Source organism: Triplophysa dalaica, chromosome 13 (assembly GCF_015846415.1).
Source record: "Triplophysa dalaica isolate WHDGS20190420 chromosome 13, ASM1584641v1, whole genome shotgun sequence".
Taxonomy (NCBI): Eukaryota; Metazoa; Chordata; class Actinopteri; order Cypriniformes; family Nemacheilidae; genus Triplophysa; species Triplophysa dalaica.
Window position 1 is genome coordinate 17,946,058 of NC_079554.1, and position 25,615 is coordinate 17,971,672.

Sequence of the window (25,615 nt, forward strand, 5' to 3'; positions counted from 1 at the left end):
GGGGACAGTGCTTAAAACGTGAACCGCTTCATGCTTTTAAATGTATTTTCAAAAGTGTAACGATTCATGCTTTTAAAGGTCTTTACAATAGTAAACCGCTTAATGGGGTTTACTACAGCTCAGGGGTAAGAGAATGGGGTTAACAATACCAAAGTCGTTTGTTCAATCCCAGGGGATTTCACATACCAAGAAATAAATGTTATGCAATGTAAGCCGCTTTGGATAAAAGCGTTTGCCAAATGCATAAATGTAAAGTATATTCAAGCTTTTTTTACATTTAATCAAAACCTGGTTACATTTTTATATAACTAATGTTTCAACAATAAACAATAAAAAAAAGACTGAAATCGTAATGTTTTGTATCAGTCAAATAAATAATAATTAGAATCACTTATAAATCTTAGTAGCACTAACAAAATTTCACCATGACAAAAAGAATCAAGGGTCTTTAACAATGGCTTTGAGCTCCCTGAGTGGTCCATGGAGGTTCTGCAAGAAAATCTGAATAATTGTTTGATGTCAAATGAATAATAATATATAATATAATAAAAATGTAAATTTAAGTAACACCAACCAAAGCTTAAGTTCTGCAAAATCTTTTGTTTATAACTTTAACATTAAAATATATTGATTGTCTGATCATCACTGGGAAAATGTGAATTTTTCTATATAGACAGATCAAGACTAGAGTGAGTTTATTTATTTATCCTGACAGAGAACTACAACATTTATTATTCTCACATTCAGAACTATACAACTGCCAAACCTTACTGACTTATAAACGCAAGTAGTCTAACAATGCCAGTCTTGTGCTAGTAACTTTTTTTCAATAGCCCTAAAATTATGATGTCTCAATAAACCTATAACATTTACTTGTATATTTTTAAACCACAGCTTTATTCCCCACACCAAAAATCACAAAATGTCACACACCTCCTGCAAAAGCAAACACACCCATCCAAGTGCACACACAGAGCAGTGAGCAGCACACACACCTTGAACACACACCCAGAGCAGTGAGCAGCCATCTGCTGCGGCACCCGGGGAGCAGTTGGGGGGATCGTGCCTTGCTCAAGGGTCTCACCTCAGACGTGGTATTGAAGGTGGAGGAGAGCGCTGATCATTCACTCCCCCCACCTAAAATCCCTACTGATGCTAGAACCGGCATGGTTTGGGTTACAAGTCCAAGTTTATAACCATTAGGCCATGACTGCCCACAGTTAAACAGTTAGTTTAATAGACTAATATGCGAAGGCAATTTGAAAATACATTTCTGATGTATTGCGGTCAGGGTGTTACACAGGAAGTATAGACTTCACTGACTCTAGGTCAACTGCTTCTCAAGACATTACCTAAACCTTGCAGAGTGGAAAAACACACACATTAGTGAGATTATCATATGCATACACAACAGCAAAAAAACAAGAGCGAGATTACAACTGATCACATGGATTTTTCTATCACCACCACTTGTCTTCTGCTCTTTGGTTTCAGCTCATCGACTCTCAGTAAAGGTTTGTCTTGATCTTTGTTTTTCTTTTTAGGGCCTGGATCATTTAGAAATTAATTGGTAGCCAGTTGGATATATTTTTCTTTGCTGTACCGGCTAATGGCCAACAAACACTCATAAACAGCCCAACATTGTTTGAATGCCATCTGTTGGCTTTGTGTGTCCCAATTTTAAGCACATTAAGAATAATGCTTTTCATTACTTTCATTTTGACGCGTTCTAGAATTATGCTGCATCTCCTTCACCTCCACACCCATAAAGCATGTTGTAGGCTACCACAAAACCTATGAAGACTGCCCCGTGAATGGCTTCATGTAGGTAAACCTTTTTTATTGTCTTTGTCGACATCAAATACGTTTATACAGTATATAAAATCATTTTCAGTAACTTTTTCCTTTGAAAATCTAGTTTCATCACTAAGCAACAAACAGTCTGTGCCCACCCTGAAGAGAGCTGGGTTCAGAACCTGATGAGGGATTTAGGCAGTCCCGTAACTGAGATGCCAGTTCCCAATTCCAATTCTGAAGCGGACACTGAGCCAAAGTAAACTCCTCTTTTTGTTTTATATTTTATTTAAAAAGCTCTTATTTAGTTGCAGATTACGTAATCATGAACTGTAACAAAACATTGTATAATACGGTTTTCTATAGCTACTTTGCAACAATGCACATTGTTAAATGTGCTACGTTAATAACAGAATTGATACTAGTTAACTTATTTTAAAATATGCATGTTATGTTAAATGTAATACAATTCAGGACTTTATTGCATTTGCTTTTTAACAAGGTCTCTTAGAACAGTGAAATAAACACTTGGCTCAAGTCATTTAAAAGTATACCTCTTTATTATACTGTACATCAAGCCTTTTGTCCTCATGACAGGTCTGATCACTTCTGCATACACCCTGGGCAAGAATAGCTGAATTTCTCTACTATGAGCACAAAAGGACACCACAGCTGGAATTTTCATATATTGCACTCTATGGTACAACAATTCTTCACCATGATGTACACGCTGGTATTTTTGCACATTTATTTTCGATCTGCATTATGAGCCATTTCCTGGAAAGTACTTTTGATATTTTTAATAGCAGCTTATATTGTGCAAAGAAAAACTGCATCTGTCCATGTACTCTGTTTTAAGATTGATTTTTGACACCCCTGTTTGTTCGTCCTTGCTATATTAAACATTATATTAAAAAACGTAAGTATACTTTGGTCTCGTTCTATAATGAAGTATTGCAGGAAGCTCAAACGAAATGTATGCACTTTCATTTGTTTTTATCTTAAGTGTTAATAAGGCTTCAGTGATGTGATAGTCTTGTATGTAAAAACTGTTTCTGCCCTCCTGCAAATCAAAAAACTGTACAAGACAGAAGATATTGCTCCATAAACTTGTTTTTAATAAAAGAACACATACATGTAATTAAATAAGAGATACAAATTCAATTTTTTATCAAACAAGTATATATATATGTTCCTAAAAGGCTCATTTGATTGAGTAATGATGGCTAAATCAATAGCATGTTGAGACTGTCAGTGGCAGTTCTGAGGTTGATTGTTGCCACTGTGTGAAACTATGGATGTTTGACATGGTAATCCGCCCCTTTCCCACAGCTTTTATTCAGGGTTTTAACATCAATGTTTTTTACTCTCTTAGTTGATTCCCTAAAATATATATTTTATTCGTCACTCCATTCCATTCCATTTTCTACCACTTATCCGAACTACCTCGGGTCACGGGGAGCCTGCGCCTATCTCAGGAGTCATCGGGCATCAAGGCAGGATACACCCTGGATGGAGTGCCAACCCATCGCAGAGCACACACACACACTCACACACTCACACACTCACACCCTACGGACAATTTTTTCCAGAGATGCCAATCAACCTACCATGCATGTCTTTGGACCATGGGAGGAAACCGGATTGCCCGGAGGAAACCCCCGAGGCACGGGGAGAACATGCAAACTCCACACACACAAGTCGGAAGCGGGAATCGAACCCCCAACCCTGGAGGTGTGAGGCGAACGTGCTAACCACTAAGCCACCGTGCCCCCCCTTATTCATCACTCTTTATCTACAAAACATAATTGTACTTTTAATTTTCAAGGGATTTCCTTTCACTTTAAAAAAGTACTAAATCACTATAATTTAAGTAAACAAGTGAACCACATCACAATGTAAAGGATCACCCACAATATGATAATGGTAGAAGAGGACACTTGGACTCATCCAGACATATTGCTCTTCTCAGTAAGCCCATGCAGTACCATCTGACTTTCTTGACTCACACTGTTTAAAACAGACAGTTACCATTCTGCCCACTAGTGGTCGCTACTGCATAACAAATCTAATTGTTGTACAATAACAAAGCTACAGGTAAATACAGCATACTGCAAAAATAAAATTCTTCTTAAAACAGTACATAGTCTAAGCCAATAAGATTCACTCTTTAAAAATGCTCAACCCAAGATTGGGTCAGAAAGGACAAACCCAACCATTAGATTCTTTCAAATTAAAATGCTGGGCTGTTTAAATGCATCGTTGGGTCAAATCTTTACATTTTCAGTATTCATTTACCTCAATAATTGAGTTTGTACCTATACTGGGTTGAAAATAGCCCAGCATGTTTAGAGTGTTATGGCACTTTGAGGTTTTCTGATTGTCTAAAGAATGTATTAATATAGCCATAATGTGTATATATATATCCAATATTAAGGAAGCTAATCATCTAAGAAATAGTATTAAGGGGTAAAAATGATCAATTATGGCACTACATACGTATGAGTGAGTGAGTGAGTGAGTGAGTGAGTGAGTATGTTTTTACATAATTAGTATTTTATTTCATGTTTAAAGGCCTGGTGTAATTTAGTGTGTGTGCATTTACTGTTCATCCACAATCTTGCATCAATTGTACATAATAACTTCCTCCAGGGAACACATATTACAATACTTATAAAACATATAGCTTGAATGCACTACAAGTTGCTTTGGATAAAAGTGTCTGCCAAATGCAAAACGGCAACATGTTGAATGGCTTAAAGACACTAAGGCTTATTAAATGTTTTTTTTTTGTTCTCAAATCTCAAAAACAACAAATGTTTGCTTTTTTTTCAATTTTAGACTAAATGCTTTTAAGATCTCTAACCAACCCACTGAAACTACATCAGACACGTGCTTCTGTTTGTTTGTCACAAGACTGCGGATTGAATATTTTATTCCAAAATTATCAACAGCCACGCGCCAAGCAGAAAGTCTGCGTGTATTCAGAAGACTGCCAGTGTGCATCCAACAGATTTGATGTACCAGACATGACACTAGACCAAACAGGTGTTCAAAAACACAGTTTCTACACAAGTGTCTTTTGTAGAGTACAAAAGGATTCAAGATGTGTTTTTATTCTGATTTCCCATCAAAATGCAATAATATTCGACAGAACTTGATTAGTATATATTTTGTTTGTGGTAGTGCTTTGTTTACACCTTTATGGTTTGTAAATCCACATGGATTGTAAAATATACATTAGCAACCCAAAGACACAGAGTTTATGAAATACCAGAATTACTTTAATAATTGTCATATCATTTTATATGAACCATATCCACCAATACCAGCCTGTTGCTATAGGCAACCTTACAGCAAACGACCTTAGGGTTCACATTGATGAATATTTACGAAGAGATATCCAACAACTGGTCCATATTTGTTAAGGGACCTAAGAACAGAGCAGCTAAACCTCACTGGGGAGGAATTGCGTGAGTATCCAAAGACTGACAGAATATCATTAAATCAAGAGTGCATGTGTGTACTTAAAATGTCAAAACAGCCTGAGCTGAAATTGATTGACTGTTGCCGTTTTTCCATCCAAGGAGCAGAACCTACACTCATCCACATTGCATGCCCTTTACACCCCCTCATAGCCCCCTCAAGAAAGTCATTACCGCGTTTACAATTAATCCACAAAAAAAGGATATTTTAAATTCTGTGAACACTAAGAACAACTTTGCGGAAGCACTAATCCGGAGATGAACTCTGCAGCAATTGTTGATGAACCTGTACGGCCAACTTTAGGCAATAATTTACAAATAATGGACCAGTATGTAACCAATGGAAATCTATTAGCCTCAAAACATTGCATGTGTGCACTGAAACGATAATGTTAAGCTACTAAAAACAACATTAAAAGAATACCATCCACATAAAAAAAGATTGCTCAAAGCTTCCTGATGGGGAAATGGCAAGTGTTCTGATGAGTGTAAAACAGCTTTAGACTCACAGCTGTTGACACAACAGACCCAGATGGTTTTGATTGGCTGTGTGGCTCATTGTGATGATGGCTGTGCCATTGAATGCTCTTTTTACTCATTGTGCAACATGTCAGCTGCAACAAAACTGTGTCAAGCACAAGCCACCCTTTCCTAATAATAGCCCATCATATACGAGATCAAAAAGTTAGGTTTTTGTGCTTTTTCATGAATCATCGGGTTTTGCACAAACCTTTGGAGTCCCTGCCAGATAAAGTGGGTGATGTCAATTATTTATCTTATGTAATTGGGGAATTATGAATTGTTATAATCCTTACACTTAGTAATGCTAATTTATAATGACGTTTTAACATCAATAGTAAAAGGAAAACATGTAAAAACAATCCTAAACACAGTGCGTAAATCTTTTTTAATACACCACTTTAAACACACCTTTATATCAAAACTGAAACAAAACAAATTAACTTCAGCTGAGATTCAAGATGAGAAAAAATGAAGTTGAAATAACGTGTAAACAACTTTATGTGTAGACAAAGTGAATTGATCACAAAGACATTTTCTTGCATTTTGATTTCGCAAATGACTTCACTTTAGTAAACTTGATATAACTAAAACGTGGTACTATTTTTCGTTCGAACGTGTCCATTTTTCTTTACCTTACTAACACCACTATGTCTTTAAATGTATTGTGTTGTGTACTGTCACTCACTGACACTGTAGTAAGCGTGACGCCTCTACCGTTCACTTCGCGCACTGGCTGACTTCAATGTTTCGCTGCGTCTGACAGTGTCCAGTATAAACAATAACCAGGAGTTTAAGGTGTTCTGTAAGTTTACTAAATTTGAAAATGGACCGGAAAGACACAGAAATGAACGATAAAGGAGTTTCATCTTCTGCCAGCGGAGTTGTCGTCCAAGTAAGGGAGAAGAAAGGACCTTTACGCGCTGCCATTCCCTATATGCCTTTTCCCGTAGCTGTCATCTGCTTGTTTCTCAACACATTTGTGCCCGGACTGGGTGAGTAACAGACGGGGATCTGCTTTTTGTGCAGAACCGTGTTTATTCTGTATTCTGTTTAATATCTTGTATTACGCTTCGTGTATTTTTTGTGAGTTGGTCCTGAATTATGTATTTCATCAACAAGTTCTTTTAGTGTGACACTAAAGTAATGTTTTGGCAAAATGTTACTTTTTATCCTATATCCTTTGTGGATAATACATTCGTTTATACTAACAATCGGACAGTTGCGCCACTTTGCGCAAGGCTCATTGTATTTGTTTATCCGCTCATTCAGTCGTGCATTGATTCATGTGCACTCATGTTTATATTGTTTTATTTATTACATTTTCAATTGGTGGAATAAAACTATCATTTTGGATAAATCAGCTCACTTGAAGCGTCTGTACGCGAAAAACCAGCTCAAGTTTCTTGCAGACATTTAAGTCAAGATACCCTAAGCCGTTTTAGTTCAGCTCGTGCGTAATTGTAGCCACACATACAACAAACCACACAAACAGTCAAGACAATGTTAACGATGAATAAATGCATCCACTCCATCTGCCCTGATTGATGACTTGACCTTTTCTCCTTCATAGCTGATCTATGCATCCAAGCGTACTATTGTCATGTCAACCCTGATTCTCAATCATAGTTTGACCCGTGGGTCTTCAGTGTTATCTGTTATCTCCTTTCTTCCTTTAACAAGACAGCCTCTCTTCTTAATTGCAAATAGATTGGTCATGATGGAGGTTTCCAAAGCCCAAATGGATTCTTATTTCCTCACAATGATGCTTTTGTAGTTTGACTGCATTAGAAACATTAAATCAAAGGACTGTAGTGTTTGTACAGTGCAGTACTTTGCTTTCCTGTAGCTCAGTGGTTAGAGAATGGCGCTAACAACATCAAGGTCATGGGTTTGATCCCAAGGATTGCACATAAGTAGAAACAAAAATGTATACTATAATGCAATGTAAGTCACTTTGGATGTTAATATGATATTGAGTCTAATGCGCTTGGAGAATTATAGCCTACAGGAAAATGTATATCTTTGAAATATTGAACAGTAGAAGAATCTAACACTATGTTCTTTGGTTATGAACATCAAAGACGAAAAAAAAAGCAATGAAACTTAAACCTGGTACGCTCCTTATCTGAACCCTTCTAATTCTTGTTATTGTCTGGGTGGATGAACTGATACCTCTGGGCTCTCCAGTCTTTTATGGATCATAAAACTCTGTACATCAGATTAGCCTCGCTCTTTTTCCCATTAGATCCTGGTGTCGTAGATATTTTACCTTTAGGTTTCAGTTTTTGTCTTAGTTGAGAGGTGCTTTGTGTTTCAAAGCTCTAAATCCAAGCACTGACAGTTGCAGTTCGTTTTAACCCACGGTAATGAAATGACAACTGTCGAGCTTGTTACCGCCTCACTCGGCCACTTGTGGCCCTCTCATGTTTGTCAATATTGGTTTCATCCATCAGGATACCCCCACTGGAACCGTGCCTCGTGTCATCTAATCTTATAGTCCATTTCAGCATAGCTTTTTCATTGGCTCTTATCAAATTTCGGCCAGTCCCTCCGGACTCTGGAGGACATCGAGCTCTTCTGCCCGAGGTCTTGTGAAAGCGATCGTGGGTCGGCATGCAGTTAGTATAAATCAATGCACGCTATTTGTTTAGAGAATTCACAGAGTCTTTTCTTTCTCTTAGAGGTTTAACACACATGCACAATTGTTAAAGATTTTAATAGGGTAGCTCAGATCGTTTTGACAGGGAATAATAAAATATTATATAGAGAGAGTTCATATTGAAATCTCAATTTTTTTTATCTTTGAATCTGAGCATTTTCCAACAGTTTTTTCCTGAAACTATGGGTGACACATTCAATTTCTGAGTCCTTTGTACGAGAACATTTTCAGAAACTGGAGATTTACGTTAACATTTTCTCCTTATTGAAACAAGAGATAATAAACAAATGTCATATAAAATTTCTCTGTCCTTTATGATTCCCTCTCATGTAATGTTGAATTGAAATACCTAAGATGCATTTTAAAGGGGCCTGCAATGGTGTTTCGTGCATTCTGACTTATTTACAATGTTTAACATGCTGGCTTCTCATGCTTAACTTGGTCAATTTGTCAAAAAACGAGTTGGACGTAAGACATAGCATTTCTGTGCTCGATACACTCCCCCAATGTGCGTAAAGGTTTCGGAAAGTTTTTTTTGAACATGAAATTCCATTTCGTAACAACCTTTCCTAGTCCCTTATTGGGCAATTCTGGAAAAGCACACCCACAGTGCAGTGCACGGAATAGTCCGCCCACACGTCAACCGACAAGTGAGGAAGACCCGCTTCGCATCAAGATTGTCTGCGCTGCGTCAATATTGGCTGCGCTGTGGGCCTGCATCTGCAGCTCAATACTCTTGCGATAGAGAGAGAAGTCGAGGTGTGTTCATTTGTTCACAGCATTTCAGTGACGGATGTTATATAAACGGTGGATATAAAGCTGGATTTGGAGATCGTTTGAAACTGATAGAAGGCACGGTCTCAGTGCTAAAAGATACCGGAAATGAACCTCATGAACTGAAACTAAGTCATATGTCTGTGTTTTGTTGGCTATCGGGGCGTACCTGCATAACGTAAACAATACGAATTTATGGTAAACCAATAGTAATCCAGGAAAAATGTATTGTGATTATATATCGTATGCTCGTGATTTAGTTCCTCCCCCTGTCGTATTTTTGCAGAAATAATCGTACAGCTGTATCTCTCTTTTACACATGTGATCAAACTAAATACTCTTCGAAGATCCGAAGTATGCTCTACTCCTATAGGTACTAGGGATTAATATGAGATTGGCAAAAACTGCGTTTGTTATGGCAGCTTTAAGAGCAAAACTGTGCCTGTCTCATATCATTTAACATGCTCAGGTCTGAAGCACATTCATTTACACATAAACTAGAGCAGAATATTATGACAAGAGAGCCCATGTTTGGATGGTGATGATAAAATGCCAAGAGCCAAACGGGGCTCACTTTAGCGCACAGACTGCATTCGGGTTGTCAGAGAACGTTTACCACCCTAGTTAGTGTATTATGCCTGCCAAGCTGCTCTCTTCACCTTTAATTGCAGATATTTGGCAGGGTATGCACTGAGCGCCAGATGTTATGTTTATTTGCATGTGCACCAAATCAGGGTCATGTTTGTGGATTTCATGCCAAAACTAAATGTCTGGTTTACACACAGTTGGGCACAACATTTCCCTTGATTGTAAAGCGGTTCTTCATTAAATAGATTCAACAAATATTATAAAGTATATTATTTAGCCTTGTTAAAGGCATAGATCACCCAAAAATACAATCTACAATATAAGGAAAATTAGACCTTCCCTATTCAAACATGCTACGCAAGTCCTAGTCCAGGCTCTTGTTCTGTCCAGACTGGACTACTGCAATGCGCTACTGGCTGGACTTCCAGCTTGGACAACCAAACCTCTACAGATGATCCAGAATGCAGCGCCAAGAGTGGTCTTAAATGAACCGATGTGAGCATACGTCACTCCTCTCTTCATTAAGTTACATTGGCTCCCTATAGTCGCTCGAATCAAATTCAAGACTCTGCTCCTGGCCTACAAGAGCACCACTGATTTGGCACCCCCTTAACTTCACTCGCTTCTTATATACGCGCCAGATCCCATTGCTCTGCAAACGAACGACGTCTTGTTGTGCCATCTCAAAAAGGTAATAAATCTCTCTCACGTTTTTGGGATCGGTTCCACATTTATGGAATGATCTGCCTGCTGCTACAAGATCAGCAGTTTCTGTGGCCGTCTTTAAGAATCGTCTGAAAACACATCTCTTCCATCAAGACCTGACTGATCAGTTCTGACTTCTATCGCTTTTCTACTCAAAAAAAGCAATGTATACTGTGATAGGCTATATGAGACCAGTTTTCTTTTATTGAACCTATGCTGTTGTCCTTATGTTGTTCCAATTGCTTCCATTGTTTCCCTCATCTGTAAGTCGCTCTTGATAAAAGCTTCTGCTAAATGACTAACATAAATGTTAAATAGAAATTCTGTCATTTACTCAACATCTTGTCTTGTATATGACCGGTATATATAAGATATTATGAGAAATGTCTCAGTGTTTTGTGTCCATACAATGGAAGTCAATGGGGTCCAGTGTTGTTTGGTTATATAATCGTTCTTCAAAATATCTTCTGTGTTCTGCAGAGGAAAGTCAGTCACACAGGTTTGGAATAACATAATGTTTTCAAATTTCCATTTTTGTGTGAACTTTCCCTTTATGTTTACGTTTCTAGTTAAAAAAAAAACGCTTTTTATTTCAAGTCTGTTCACCGCTGTCCCTTTTCTCAAAAACAATCAGGCTTTTTGCCGTTTCTAAAAAGTCCCTACTTCTGAAACGCTTTGAGTGGTAAAGCTGACCCATTCTGTCGTGATTGGTTACCAGCTTAGAGTGTGTCTGAAGATGTCCCACCCATGTTTTAGAGGTGTGCGCACACACACACAATATCAGTGTATTACACAGAATATCTTTCACAGCCGATGTTAAAGTCATGGAAGCTGTTATTTGACTGTTGGTCATCTTAGAATGTGTGTAGCGTAATTCTTATTACCAGCTTTAGGACTTTGATGAATTCGAAAGTAAGCGCGCAGCTCAGTTAAATGTTTGCAATCCGTGACAACCAAACACTACTCCAGCGGTTCTTCCTCTTCTCTAAGGAAGGCCTCACCCCTTTTTGGCGTATTCCCTTGGGCGAAGGTTATAAAAAAACACGGAATAGTGACATCATTTGCCCGGGAAGTAAAGGGCTGCAGTCCGATTCCAGCCATTCTCTGTAGTCCTTGAAAAGTAAATTCTGTTAAAGCCAATTTCTCGCTTGGTATTGAACTTTGTGCTTTATCATTTTGCAGATATTATTTATGCTATAACAGCAACATTATACATTAACTAAAGTTTGAAAATTGGCATCAAGGGGAACGTCACCTTTAATTGTCCAATGTGTATTTTTTTGAGGATCCATTGACAGAAATGCAATGTAATACACATAACTATGTCTTCAGAAGTGTATATACAGCTTACATAATGAAGTGTTATGTTTTATTACCTTATGAGTATGAGCTATTTCTATCTACATACTTCGCGGGTCCCCTTGCATTGACTTTACCATGTTGTTTCTACGGTAGCCCTAAACGGACAAACTGCTCTACAGAGCGCACTTCAAAAAAACATCATCTCCTTCGGAAAAGAATGGAAAACTGGACGACATCGTTGTCCTTTGTCATCCACCGTAGTGCTTCAAAAAGGAGGGTAGAGGTGTGGAATGAGCCATTGGTTGCAATTTGCAACCTCACCCAAGATGCTGTTAAATTTCACACACCGGACTGGACCTTTATTGTCTGTAAATGGTAAAGATTTGCATTTAGTCAAGTTCTGAAATGGAGGGGAATACAGTTTATTGTACTAGTATCATTTGGGTTTTATGTGACCAGAGAGGTCATACCTATTAAAATGCGTACATTTTTTTATCGAATGTTCAGAACTACACACATCTGAAACTGAGCTGACAAAAATGTCTTCATAAACAGTCAGATTTAAAATGACATGTGTAACTCTCAGTCATAAAGTCGAAAGCTTCATGTGGATGCTATATCCCAAAACTCTTTGAACTGTACCCATGACACTAGCCCTGGTGCTCTTCTTGTTTCCATGACAGCAGATGCTAGCAGAGGGCTGCTTGCCTGTCTGTGGTAAGATTGAAAGAGATAAGCCAGTCCCTGAATTCATTCCAAGGCAGAGCACTTAAATGGGAAAAAAAGGGAGTATGTGTTTTTAACCAGGCTGAAAAATGATGCCTGGATTTCATTTCAAATTCCATTAATACATTTTAAAAGCTTCTCTTTGGTCTTCTTTAAAACCAAGACAGAAATCCTGCGACCGTCACGTAAAGGACTGTGTTGTTTAACCTTTGGCCCGTATGTGAACTCTCTTGTGGATTCAAGCTAATAATAGACTGAATAATTCAAGGCCATGAAGGATTCTGTGATGTAACCGGATGTTTACATTATTATTTATCATTTTCATAATTTAAATACTTTGCAATGCGGACTAGAAACAAAATGATGTAGTGCAAAATTAAAAAGGAAAAAAGAAACACTATAAGAAATAGATTAAAATAGGAATTCTAAGATTCTCAAAATTGCTATAAAAATGGAGAAGCTCGAATTAAAGCTGCATTTATTTTAAAGTATTTTACATTTATTCATTTGGCAGACACTTTTATCCAAAGCGACTTTCAAGTAGGAGAGCATATAAACATTTTGTCAACACATTAAACAGTACCATTAGTTTACAAGGCAATCCTAATAATTTTTTTTTAGACAGACGACAGAGTTTATATTTTATTAGAGTTTTTTGGCACGGTATTGCCGTCAGTATGAATGGTTAGTGGATGGATCCCGCCGTTGGTTCTTTTGTAATAGTGGGAGCAGCTTATGGTAATACCATCAAACATGCCTGATGCAAAGAAAATATATTCTTATTTATTTAATGTCAATATATGATCAATTTATTACAAATTACACTAATGCGTTGATGGCAGCACTTTCTTTCACCAAAACCTTACAGACATAATGTTGAAAAATAACTTTTGGTTTGTTACTTTGAGGTACAGTATTGAAAAACAGGTTCTTTTTAACAGCCTTATATTAAATTAAAAAAACAAACATTTCATGCAATGTTTATTAACTACGGATTCGGTCTGAGTGAAATCTCTATAAAGGGGTTATAAAGCGTTTTAAACGGTGTTATTGTGAGAAATGGAAGTGTGATGAGTAATCTCACAGAAGGGATTGGAACTGCGATGGCTGTAGGCATGAGACTGGCTTTGTCATGTCTTTTCGCAAGCTGTCTTGGCTCGCAACCTTGTGCTATTATAAATATGGGCCATTGAGCTGTTGTGCAATCTTCAATTTCCGGTGTCTCCGTGCATGTTTTCAAGGCACACCTCGAGGCTAATCCTTCATTTCCCATGATGTGTCTGTTATACATCAACCTCTTGGGTGCAATTTCATTGCTGTCTGTTGATACATCATGCAAGATGATTCAGTTTCATTGACACCACGAAAGCCACGAACAGTTTTGTCAATCCGGAAGTGTTTAGACTAGGGTTGATCAATTTGGATCAGACCTCTTCCTCACCCTTAAGGACGGACCGAATGGAACCGTATCTCCACCCTCAGCAGCAGAGCAATTCGGACCTTGTTAAAATGTTAAAAGGTGTTGTAAGCGAGACAGAAGAGCTTTGTCTTTTTTTCCACATCCAACAAATAGTTTGTCATACGTCGTGACTTGAACAAACTTAATCAATTGTGTAATCAACAAGAGAGGCGGCTTGTGAATGATTTCCTGAAAATATTTATTGAATGGCGCATCCAAAAGCTCCACCGAGGCTCTCGCTCAGCCTGGTGGGCAGAGAGATAAGTGGTTTTCCATTCCACGCCGCAACATTGAGGGTCATGACAACTATTTTTACCAAATTGGTTTATATAACAAACATGTGTATAAACAACCTAGCGCTTTCCAAACCAGCATTCACACCTGAGACTCTCTCGCTCTCTTTCTGGTTCTCATTCTTCCGAGTAAGACAAAGCAGAATAATTAACCTCCTATACTGACAGTCAAGCACATGTGTGAGAAGCCAAAGAAAATTATAGTCATTGTGAGCCTAATGTGCAGGGGCCGGGGACACTCTGACGCTTAACCAGTGTAGCACTTGCTTTATAGGGAGAGTGTGTGTGTGTTGATGTGATGGAGTGGGGGTTCTCACATCATGGACTGTAATTAGACTGCTGCATACATCAAGGCGTATCACTTAGGTTGGGTCCGTGTTCATACTACACAAACCAAAACCAAAGATGAGTATAGCAGGGTGGTAATGGGTGACGCAGTCTATTAAGTCATTTGTGAATTTAATGTTTTCTTTCATAAAATTAGAGATGCACCGATACTAAATTTCTCCACTGATACCGAAAGCTGATTGTTCAAAGTGATGTCTGCCGATACCGATTCTGAAGATTAAATAAATCTTTCTTAACTTTCTGAATATATATATATTCAGAAAGTTAAGAAAGATTTATTTATATAGAATATAGAAAAGGTTAAGAAAATATATTACGATATATATATATATATCGTAATATATTTTCTTAACCTTTTCTATATTTTCCGATAGCCAATAGTGTAAAAAATTTGCTTTCCGACCGATACCAAATATATATTATGTATTAGTGCATCTCTACAATAAAATCCTTCTACAAAATGTTCAGAACATTCCGTGAAAAATAACCTTGAAATTTTTCAGATTTCATATGACGAAGCAAGGTCGTGTCAAAACTTTTAATCATAGTTGAAATTAATGATTGAAATCAAACTTTGATGATTTGGTATCTCAGAATTAGATTGAGAATTTAGCCTACGTCCACAGACTGGGTCACACATTGTTCAACTTCCATTTAAATAAATGTGAATACTAAGAGTAAGCAAGCATTATATCTTTTATATTCGTTCTTCACTTCCTTGGTGTCTGTTGTTAGCGACGACTACTTTCTTAGAATAAGAGTCTGTATTGTTTGTATAAGGGCCATGGGAAAAAGATATTGTGAAATGGATTAGAAATGCTTTTTCCCCTTCTACTTGGAAAGCCTCTTCCAAAAGATAAATGTGAGTTCTTTCCCAGTTCCTCTCCAAAAGCCAAGCACACCACCAGCCCATACTGTCAACAAATGAAAGACAGTATCCAGGGTTTTTTCAAGTATCCATGAAACGAAAGTTGCGATTGACTTCTTTTCCATACCGTGACGTACTGTATATCCGAGTGAAACAGCTTCTGAAATTAGAAGAAATGTAGGGCAGGGCTTTATTTTTCTCATCCCTTTTTGATTGGTTTGTTGTAAGTTGGGCCTGGAGGCGAAGACTACAAATGCCTGGTCATTGGACGGTCAGTGTAGTCCTACCCCTTTTTGTTGCTTACGTCAGGGGTTCCTAAACTTTTTAGGCCTCGTCCCCCAAACTAACATTGCCAGTGACTTGAGACCCCCAATATCCTCGGAGGTGAATTTAAAGTATACAAAGGTTGTGCGCCAATGCGCATATGCACCTATAAGCAAACGCGCAAAATGACAGCACAAAAGAGCACACCACAGCCTAACATAATATATAGTTATTTACTCATTACTTTACTTGATGTTCTACAAAACTATGAACTATTACTACAGATGGTCAAATTACATCAAACTGATTCGAGTGCTGATTGCTGTGGCCTCTTTTCGTACCTGAGGACGATGGCTACTGCTGCGCTTCTCCATCCTCCTCCGCTGGCCTCCCTGCGATGTGTTTGGTCGATATTAATCAATGTTTCATTTAGATTAATAAGAAAGCCTAAATTTAAAGCCTGAAAATAATCTGTGTGCACATGGGACTGTTTAACGTGGTGAACCTAAGCTAACGCGGTTGCTAATGTGGTTAATGTGAGGTTTTCACCCCATGGGGTCATGATTGAGGGGGAAATGCTGATGGCTTTTTATTTGCCTGGTTTTATTTTCAACTTAACTATATTTTTATATTTTGTTAAAAACTAAATTATTTTACAACCCCACCCTCGCAGCCTTGTGGACCCCTGGGTTACATCATGCGGTGAATTGTTGTTTTTGTGAAGGGAAGCTTAATGTTTTTGATTAAAGTTTAAAATTGCAAATTAAAAAAAAAATGTGCACGGATAATTATTATAATTATAATAATCACTGCAACACTGTTTAAAACACTTTGAATTTTCCTGTTTGATTTCATGGTGACTTTATGGGGCATCTCAGCTATCTTTTCTTATGGAGATTCATTACTTTTGTGAGCTATGAAGGATTCTTGCTTTAACTATTGTTCTCCCTTTCATGCTATATGCACATTTTAACTCCATTGAATGCTCCCCAAAACAACAAAAAATATTATTTCATCCTTTTGTTCAAAATTGTCTTCTGTGGAACACAAAAGTAAAAGCAAAAATATCTTGTTCATACAATTGGACGTCAATTCCGGGCCAAAGTTTGATTTAGTGGACGTTCTTCAAAATGTCTTCTGTTGTGTCATACAGGTTTGGAATGACGTGAAGGTGAGTAAATGATGAACATTTTTTACAGAAAGACACAGCGTTGCCTGATGCCTCGAAGTCCCTCTCTGTGAATCATCCTTATCTGTCTTATAAATTTGGAAAGATTTTTATAACCTAATCGCTCTGGTTTGAAGACCATTGAGGGAAACAGTCTTGCAGGATTTCCATGTTAATTGAGTTCAAGAAACAGAAGTTACTATGGAAATTCTGTACAATGTATATCCATGTTATTTTCTCTTTGGTCTGTTTTATAAATGTATATTTAAATCATGCCTGTTTGCAAGTTTATCATTTTGCCTTTGTTAAAAATGCATTCTGAGAACATATTAACATTCCTCACAAGAGTTCTCACATCACAGGTATTTCTTTCAGGTCAGTAAGTCATACAAATCAACCAGTTATGTCTGAACACTATTAATCATAATATCTAGTCAAGCTCTAATATTAATATTTTACATCATAATTATGACTTCGACCTTAATGTACTTTATAGTTCACGACGTGATGAACGAGTTCATTAAAGACAGTAAGATCCCTTCCTACGGACTGGGATCAGGAGATATTGCTTGTTTTAAAACATGTAAAAACAAAAGAACCACATTGGCACATGCTGACAGAGTCTCTCGCTGTGCTTTTGTGGCAGGTACGTTCATCTCAGCCTTCACGGTTTTGTGCGGAGCGAGGACAGATCTGCCCGACAGACACATGTGCTGCGTGTTCTGGCTGAACATCGCAGCCGCCTTCATCCAGATCCTCACCGCCATCGTCATGGTGGGCTGGATCATGAGCATATTTTGGGGAATGGACATGGTTATTCTTGCAAGTATGTCTTTAAATTTAATAAATTAAATGACCTCGGGATTTACAGTAAGTACACAAACGCATTTTTGCATAATAATACAAGAGACACTATGTACTTGATTTTTCACAAATCCGTGTCTGACAATTTAACATGCGTAGTAAGTGTAAGCTAAGATTACAGGATGCTGTGGGATGTAGGCTACATTGTTCAGGTCCGATCTCACATCTTTCTTGTTCCTGATAATACCATCTCTGCCTTCCAGGGCTGTAGAAGGTGCCAGAATCCTTTGAACAATGACTATTAGAGCAGTCTGCTGGTAGGAGTGGATTGAGAGCGCCACAGTAATTGCTCCGTGTAGGCGGTAAAAGCTCCTCATAGTATAGTCTATAGCGCTAATGAAACACGGAGATATAGTCTTTCAGCAATCCCTGCGATTTTTTTCATTTGCATGTTGCTTTTTACTGATCGATTTATATTTCTAACCCTTTATTTATTTGTTTTTCTTACCTCATGGCGGTTTGGACTGAAAGTCTCTGAAGGTAAGTGAACTTGAGATATGACTGTGCTGTTAAAACTTAAAACTCATCTTCAGACCTGCCTCAAATAAAACAAGATGCACCACCAAATACTGGACACCTACACACTACATCTATATATGGTTGACACTCCACGTCCGAATGCTTATTTTTTTTGTACACACAATATACATTTACAAATAAGTACACTTCAAGTTCAAAAGCTTCTTATTTTAGTATACTAGTATACTTGAAAATGTACCATTTCAATTCTACCTGCTAGGCGGAAAGTGCACTAAAATACACTTTAAAAACTTGTTTAGTACTTTAAGGGGCGGGTGTACTATAAAGTGTAGTACACAATTTATTATTGGTTTAAGTGTACTAGTACAACTAAATCTTTTTACAACTAAATCTTTCTTCGTAAAGTATTTGAGAAATAATACTTAAATTTGACTTTTAAAGTCTAAAAATAGCACACATTAATACGCTTTTTTGTAACTTATAAAACTTAAAAAAATCATCCAAATCCACTTTCTTCAACCAAAAAATTCTACATGTATAAGAAATTATAAGATATTACAAAGCTCACGCTTAATTTAAGCCATCATATTTGTTTTTTTACCACAAAACACCAAAAATGTTGCTATGGTTGTCATACATCAGTCATCACAATTTCAGGAGTGACTCCCGTATTCTATACCCACAGTGCAATACATTTACATTATTCACTCCCACATTTATATTGATGGCTGTCGTTTCTATAAATCGACGTGGCCATTATTTTAATAAAACAATGCATGACATCATCATTAATAGCGTCAAAGTATTTGATACAGGTCTGCCGTTCTGTTTCTCGTTTTATCCCATCATCACTACACATGCTGCAAGCTCATTCTGATCCATCTCTGATAATGTGCCTCCTGCCATCTGCCAGTCTCCCGTCAGTCTGCTTGAGACACTTTTTGTCTATTAAATGCCAGTGGAGTCATAGCGCTCATTAGAATAGAAGCCCAGCAAAGGCAAGACATCATACGGAGTCTGCTGAGATGCACCACAGCCGCACGCTGAGCTTTCACAAGATATTTCAGCAGCTTGCCTTTGTGGTACGGAAGCCAGCTTACGCTTGTCTTTAAACACGCAGCACAATGGTTTGCATGCAAAAGCTTCAGATTTAAAATGTATTTTGACCTTATTAAGCTGAAAGCTTTGATGCATTGATTTATTAACAGCGTTTAATGTTCTAATGTAATGTTTTATTAAGTTTATTGGAGTCATTAATCCATTTCCATTCTAAGCCCACCCTACAGTAAATACTACACGATAAAGCCCACATTTAAGTGTTGCTGGAGATTGTTGAGTCTTTGCTATAAAATGCCAACCCCCTGTTAAAGTGATATATGAAGATGACAATATATGAGTCACCGCTCCAGATGGTCGATTGATGTGTCAAGTGAAGCTCACGTCAGGTGGTAGATGAACATTTCTGCTATTTTAATATTTAAGTTGGTTTCAAAATGTCCTCAAGACTTTTTATAGGAAATAAAACCATAATTTAGTGCTTAAGATATCTTCTGTACTGTATGTGCCTTCTTGAAGGTCACAGAAAAGAAATGATCAGGAAATCCCCAAACAAATTAAACTTTCATATTGAACTAGTCCTTAAAGGGATTGTCCACCAAAAATAAACAAAACAATTCATCCAGATTTTACGTGGAAAAACCTTTGATTCTTTTTTCAGTGGAACACAAAAGATGTTTTTTTGAGAATTGTCAGAAAAGTAAATTTCCGTCCATACAATGGAAGTCAATGGGAACCAATTTTGTTTGGTTACAAACATTTTATAAAATATATTTTGTTTTCTGCAGAAGTAATTTAAGTTTGGAATGACATGAAGGAATTAAATGAAAGATTTTTCATTTTTGGCTGAATGATCACTTTAAAGTACTTTGCGTTGTTGTCATGGTTATTGGCTCTTTAGACTTTATAATGGAAAGGTTTCAAGTTACGTCCCGCTATTCAACCACCATGTTCCATTTCAGCCATTCAGTTCACCCATTTGGCTTTTTGTACCGCCCGTCTTATAACCTCTCTATCGCTCCTCGGTTTACAGGGTACAGGGAGCAGGCCGTCCCCCAGCAGCTCTGATTCCTGCCCTCCAAATCTGGCATGCGCACCTTTCCCGTGCCATCCGGCCAACACGTATTGGAGCTTTGAGACGGCCAGGGATCCAGGGATTTCATATGTCGATTCTCAGTCCAGCTCGTGTTATATATATTCAGTTACTGAATAAATTGACCTGACTGCTGAGGGACAGCAGAAGAGTGGACTGTGAATCTGTCTTGCTCATGTGAACTGTCTACCTTACACCTGTCAGGGAAATTTCTTTAATTCAATCTTGCTGTGCTCTGTATTCTTAACATGTATTAAGTCGACACAAATACCCTTATAACCTACACATCTGTAAAGTGTATGTAAAAGTGCTTTCAAATGTGCAATCAATGTAGCTAAAATAAAGGGAGGCTTAAAGGAATAGTTCACACAAACATAAAAGAAGTTCTGCCATGTAATTTCAATGTTTCACCAATGAACAACAAAAGCGGCAGTATTTATAAAAGCATAATGTCCAAAATGAAGTTGCTATTTAATAAAATATAAAGTTAATAGTGACCGTGTCAACATTTTTAGGGAAAGTTAGTTAATTACATATCCAAACCTATCAAACACCTTCCGAAATCACTGAATATAATGCAGTATTTCCTATATATTTGGTGCTTTGGCCTTCTTAAAGCTTCACATCTTTAAAGGAATAGTTCACCCAAAAATGGTCCCCATTGACTAGTTCATTTTTATTCCTACAATAGAAAGTCAATGGGAACCATTTGTGGATTAACCATTTCTTTAAGAAGGACATGGTCCCCCTCCACTTTGAGTGTATTGTAACAAAAATATCTTATGATAAGTCATATGTTTGAAATAACAAAAGTAAATGCCAGATTTTTTGTATGAATTTTTGTGACCTATTCCTTTTATAACGTATAAAGTTTGCTTCTCACACAACACTTTACTGTACGAATACAGTACATACTACACAGAATATTTACATGGTCATGTGCATTACAGTATTTATAGTATTTTAGTGTGCTGTGTTTTATTACTCAAATCAAGCCTTATACATTGTTTATTTATCTATTTGATTTACTTATACATGTTTTACAAGTCAATACATTTTTTTGAAGGGATACATTCTGTACTGTTTATATGAAAAGAAAAAAATGTAATGGTTTTTAAAAATGTATGTTAACCCTTAAACACAATGCAACTCATTGTAAAATACAAGTAATAAATCAATACATATTATTATACATTGTGCCCTATAGATTTTTTAACACCGTGTTATTTGTAATCTCTAATAGTCCTAAATACCCAGAGCCCATCACCCAGACAAATAACGTTTTCTTCGGAAGTAAAACAAGTGTTGTTGAATAGTGGGACAGTTGCCATAGTCACTGCTTACTTTAATTGACTCATGTTGTGTATGAAAATAACACAACTAGTGGGAGTTGTTGTTATTTGACTGGAAAAGGCGCAGTGCAAAGTGCAGGATTCCAAACATAGTGATTTTAAAATTGATTCCAGTTGTAAATGCAACAAAGTAAATAAATGATGCCGAATGTGCAAAACATTTGGAAAACTTTAGTAAAGTCTTATGAATTGATTTTATGTGAGTTATAACATTTCTGAAGTCTTAATTTTTTTTTATTCTTTTTTTAATATGAATAGATGCTTGTCTCTGCTGTGAATGTATTTGAGCATTTTTTATGTATACAAAGTGAACTGAATTTTTTGTGTTGTTCTAGTGCTGCCTATTTAAAAACCATCAGTGTTATTCAGTCCAAAGGCGTGGATTTATTACAGCCAGACGTATGTTGCTCAGCAGACTTACACAATGAATTGTAACCTCTCACACCTCTGTACATGTCAGAGGCAGCGTGTAATAAATTCTGCTTTTTGAAAGTGTCTTTTTAGTTAGTGTGTCTTTATTGTACCGTTTACACAAACGCTCACAATCCAGGTTCATGACCAAAACTTGATACACTCTTGCTAAATAAATGTACATTTATCATTGTCGTGCTTTTAACTAAAATGGCTGTATCTAACCTACTGTACAAACATGAAATTACAAAATCATTATGAAATAAATTACCTTTGTTACTCACTACATTAACTAGAGATTGATGTCTGCAATAACAATACAGTGCTTGAAGGAAGAAAGTGTTTGGCCACAAAGGCTCATTATTGAATACGGATACGTGACTTCAAGGCTTTTACCTAATTTACTAAAATTAACACAATTCAAATGAGACAAACACAATTCAAATGAGACAAGAGCCAAGACTTCCTCTCTTGGGAAAGCAAAGGATGTTTTACAAACATTAAGTGTGAGACGCGATCCAAGGCAGAAGCTCTCATGCCATTTTCACGATATTTGTTTTGCTCGGTTTAATCTTCTTTGCCATGTGTCAAGTGCATTTGGTGAAATTACTTCCTTGCATCTTTGCTTTAAATGGGTCTCAAGGGATCTGGCCTTTTGGATGTCTACAAGCTGCATAGAAAATCCACCTCTTACTGTAATTCTGTGGATCACATTGAAGAAATGGAAAGGGATGTTGACTTTCCAAATGCCATCGGTCTTACTTTCACAATTATAAGCTTTAAGTGTTAACACTTGATGTTTAACTCAAAATAAGTGCAATTTTGTGTACTATGAAGGTTAAGATTGAGTGATTGTCCATGTCTTTCTAATTAAAAATATTGAAATGTTAAAAAATTTATGGTGGTGCTGTGGTTAAAGCAGATCATTTCATTTACAAAAATCTACCATCAGTTATGTTTTTATTGCAGCTTTTCTCTCCCTAAAACGTTTTGAATGTAGGATTATGTCCGACTCTGTTTTTAGAGCGTAACTGTTCGTCTCTTTTCCCAAATAAGGCTGGATTTTTGTGCTGCTGAGTGTTTTTTCTCATCTTAGGCCTTTGTGATGCATTCCTCTGGGTCTCTTTTCTCGTCTCTCATTATAAACCCAAGCAGAGGCACCATGAATAGCTGCAGTAACCATTTAATATAATATGAAGATATGTGAAAAACCACGCTTCGCTCATTTGTTTGGTTTTATATGCCAAACAAACTGTACCACCAAGAGTCGTGACCACAGTCACTGGGTTTGTTTACAACAGAAAAGAGAAAGGTAAATAAAGGGCTTGAGGTCTAAACCTGAAATATACACTGCAGAGCCATCCTCTATCTACAGTACATAGACATCTTCAATCACTTTGTGTCCATATACAGACACAAGAAAACTGCTCTGGTGACCGCGCCCAGCCCCCAAAAGAGTGTCAAATTTATAGAACCACCAGATGGCGCTCTAATATAGGACCACATTGACATGCTATTTACACCATAAAACAAACGTGCACGTTCTCATACACGTTCTCGTAAACGGTCTATAATGGGGTCTATAATGGTCTATAATGAGAAAGGGGTGTGTTCAAAGAAAGGCAAGTGAGCGTTAATAATTGTCCACAAGGTGCGCCCCAGAGCCATTGACAGAGAGAGTCGCGTCAACACCGTTGACTCCAACAGTTTAAAGGTACAATGTGTAGGATTTTGAAGGATTTATTCACCTAAATGTAATATATAATACAAAACTGTGTTGTGAGTGGTGAAGAAATACCTTACAAAATGAAACGAAATGTTTATATTACCTTACAATGAGCCATTTTATGTATATACACCGCGGGCACACCCTTACATGTAATTTATTAATGTGCACAGCCATGTTTCTATAGTAGCACTACACGGACAAACTGAGCGCGTTTCGTAAAACGAAGGATGCGCGAGAATATGTTCTTCTTCTTCGGCTGTTTTTTGGGGCAGCTTCAAAGCGACTACATAGAAGGATTAGCAGAAGAAGAGGAAGAACAATAACAGCATTTACTTGTCGTGTTTTTTAGTAGAAATATAAACGCTTCTTTGTTGCAGTAAGAAGCAAAATTTGCGCTAATGGCGGACCACACATACTCCGCACAAGAGCCTTTAGAGCGTCAATCTGTTCGTTCAAAAAAGAGAAAATACGACGCAGCAAGGCGAAGTCGAGACAAAAAACGGCAGAAAACCCGAATAAACATCGGCATGGCTTTTCCCAAATGGAGGGCACTGAAGCAGGAAAAGGGTTTGCTAAGCGACGCCGAAGTTGCCAGCTTTCTGCTAGACGGGTAAGTGTGTCTAATTTCCGCTATATAAGTGAAGTGTTTGTTTGATAGCTTTAGCTAATAGATGAGCATGAGCATCAAGTGAGTTTTTCTTGTTTTTAGCACTTTGTTATTGTACTATAATTCCTTTTTGCATGGCCGTGTGCAAATCAAGTTAGAAATCATTTTTACAATCATAATTTGCATACATCGGGTGTAAATTATATTATAATACATTAGCTTCTGTGCATACAAATGTGTAATTTAATAATTGATAGTATAAAATCCAAACTTCCACGTTGCATAGTTTATCAGTAATACAGTGTCAACGAAGATTTGAGAAGATACAATCGATCAATTGGGGTGATGCCTTACTTTAGCATTAGCAAGCGGTTTAAATAGGCTGTATGTTACGAACCAAGTTACCGTGCCAAAAAATGCTATGCAAAATAAGCGAATACATCACTGACACAATGTTATACAAGTAACAATAATTTTCACTATAACGATTAGAGTAAATAATGAATTAAGTCAATTTAATTCATTTGTTTTTCTTTGTAAATAAACCTCGTCACTTGATTTGCAAAGGTTACTCTCTGCTGTCTCAGACGACATCTCTGTCCTGTGTCCGTAACTTCAGTGTGTTGTTCGCCTGTGAGATGTAGATTGCAATTATCAACACCACCGATAGTGGCCGCTATCATTTATTGAACCCTTTTGTCCTGTGACGGCAACCGTAGCTACTCTAATAGAAGGGAGAGGATGGTGGCGGAGCTTTAGGTTGCAATTTCCAACTACGCCAATAGTGGTCTCTGTTACTTACACAGTTCACCTTTAATTGAGGCTCTTATAGTTCCCGGAAGTTACTAGTAACGCATGGAGCTGCAGCAAAACAGATCGACTGTGATATACTTTATACACATTTAAAGACGCAAGTCATTTAATGAATAAAAAATGAAAGAAGGTATTTAAAGAGATAACATAACTGAAGGCTCCATGAGTCACGTGACGCTCCAGCGTTCTGGACTTCAGTTAGCTCTCAATGGCTCTGGTGCACGAATATTAGGCATACCTAACGTTACACTTATA

The 25,615-nt window shown here is 37.3% G+C and overlaps 2 protein-coding genes across 2 annotated transcripts; both read left to right on the forward strand.

The window, feature by feature from the left end:
- The first annotated feature begins 1,382 nt into the window (after nt 1-1,382).
- Nucleotides 1,383-2,707, forward strand: LOC130434885 (C-C motif chemokine 3-like). The gene is made up of 4 exons (XM_056765265.1): nt 1,383-1,514; nt 1,734-1,824; nt 1,919-2,053; nt 2,392-2,707. Exons 1-4 carry the CDS (start codon nt 1,400-1,402, stop codon nt 2,426-2,428), a joined length of 378 nt encoding a protein of 125 aa, XP_056621243.1. The 5' UTR covers nt 1,383-1,399; the 3' UTR covers nt 2,429-2,707.
- Nucleotides 2,708-6,508: 3,801 nt separating this feature from the next.
- Nucleotides 6,509-22,295, forward strand: stum (stum, mechanosensory transduction mediator homolog). The gene is made up of 3 exons (XM_056765349.1): nt 6,509-6,793; nt 17,602-17,781; nt 18,023-22,295. The coding sequence occupies exons 1-3, from the start codon at nt 6,625-6,627 to the stop codon at nt 18,028-18,030; spliced, it is 357 nt and encodes a 118-aa protein (XP_056621327.1). The 5' UTR covers nt 6,509-6,624; the 3' UTR covers nt 18,031-22,295.
- Nucleotides 22,296-25,615: the final 3,320 nt, after the last annotated feature.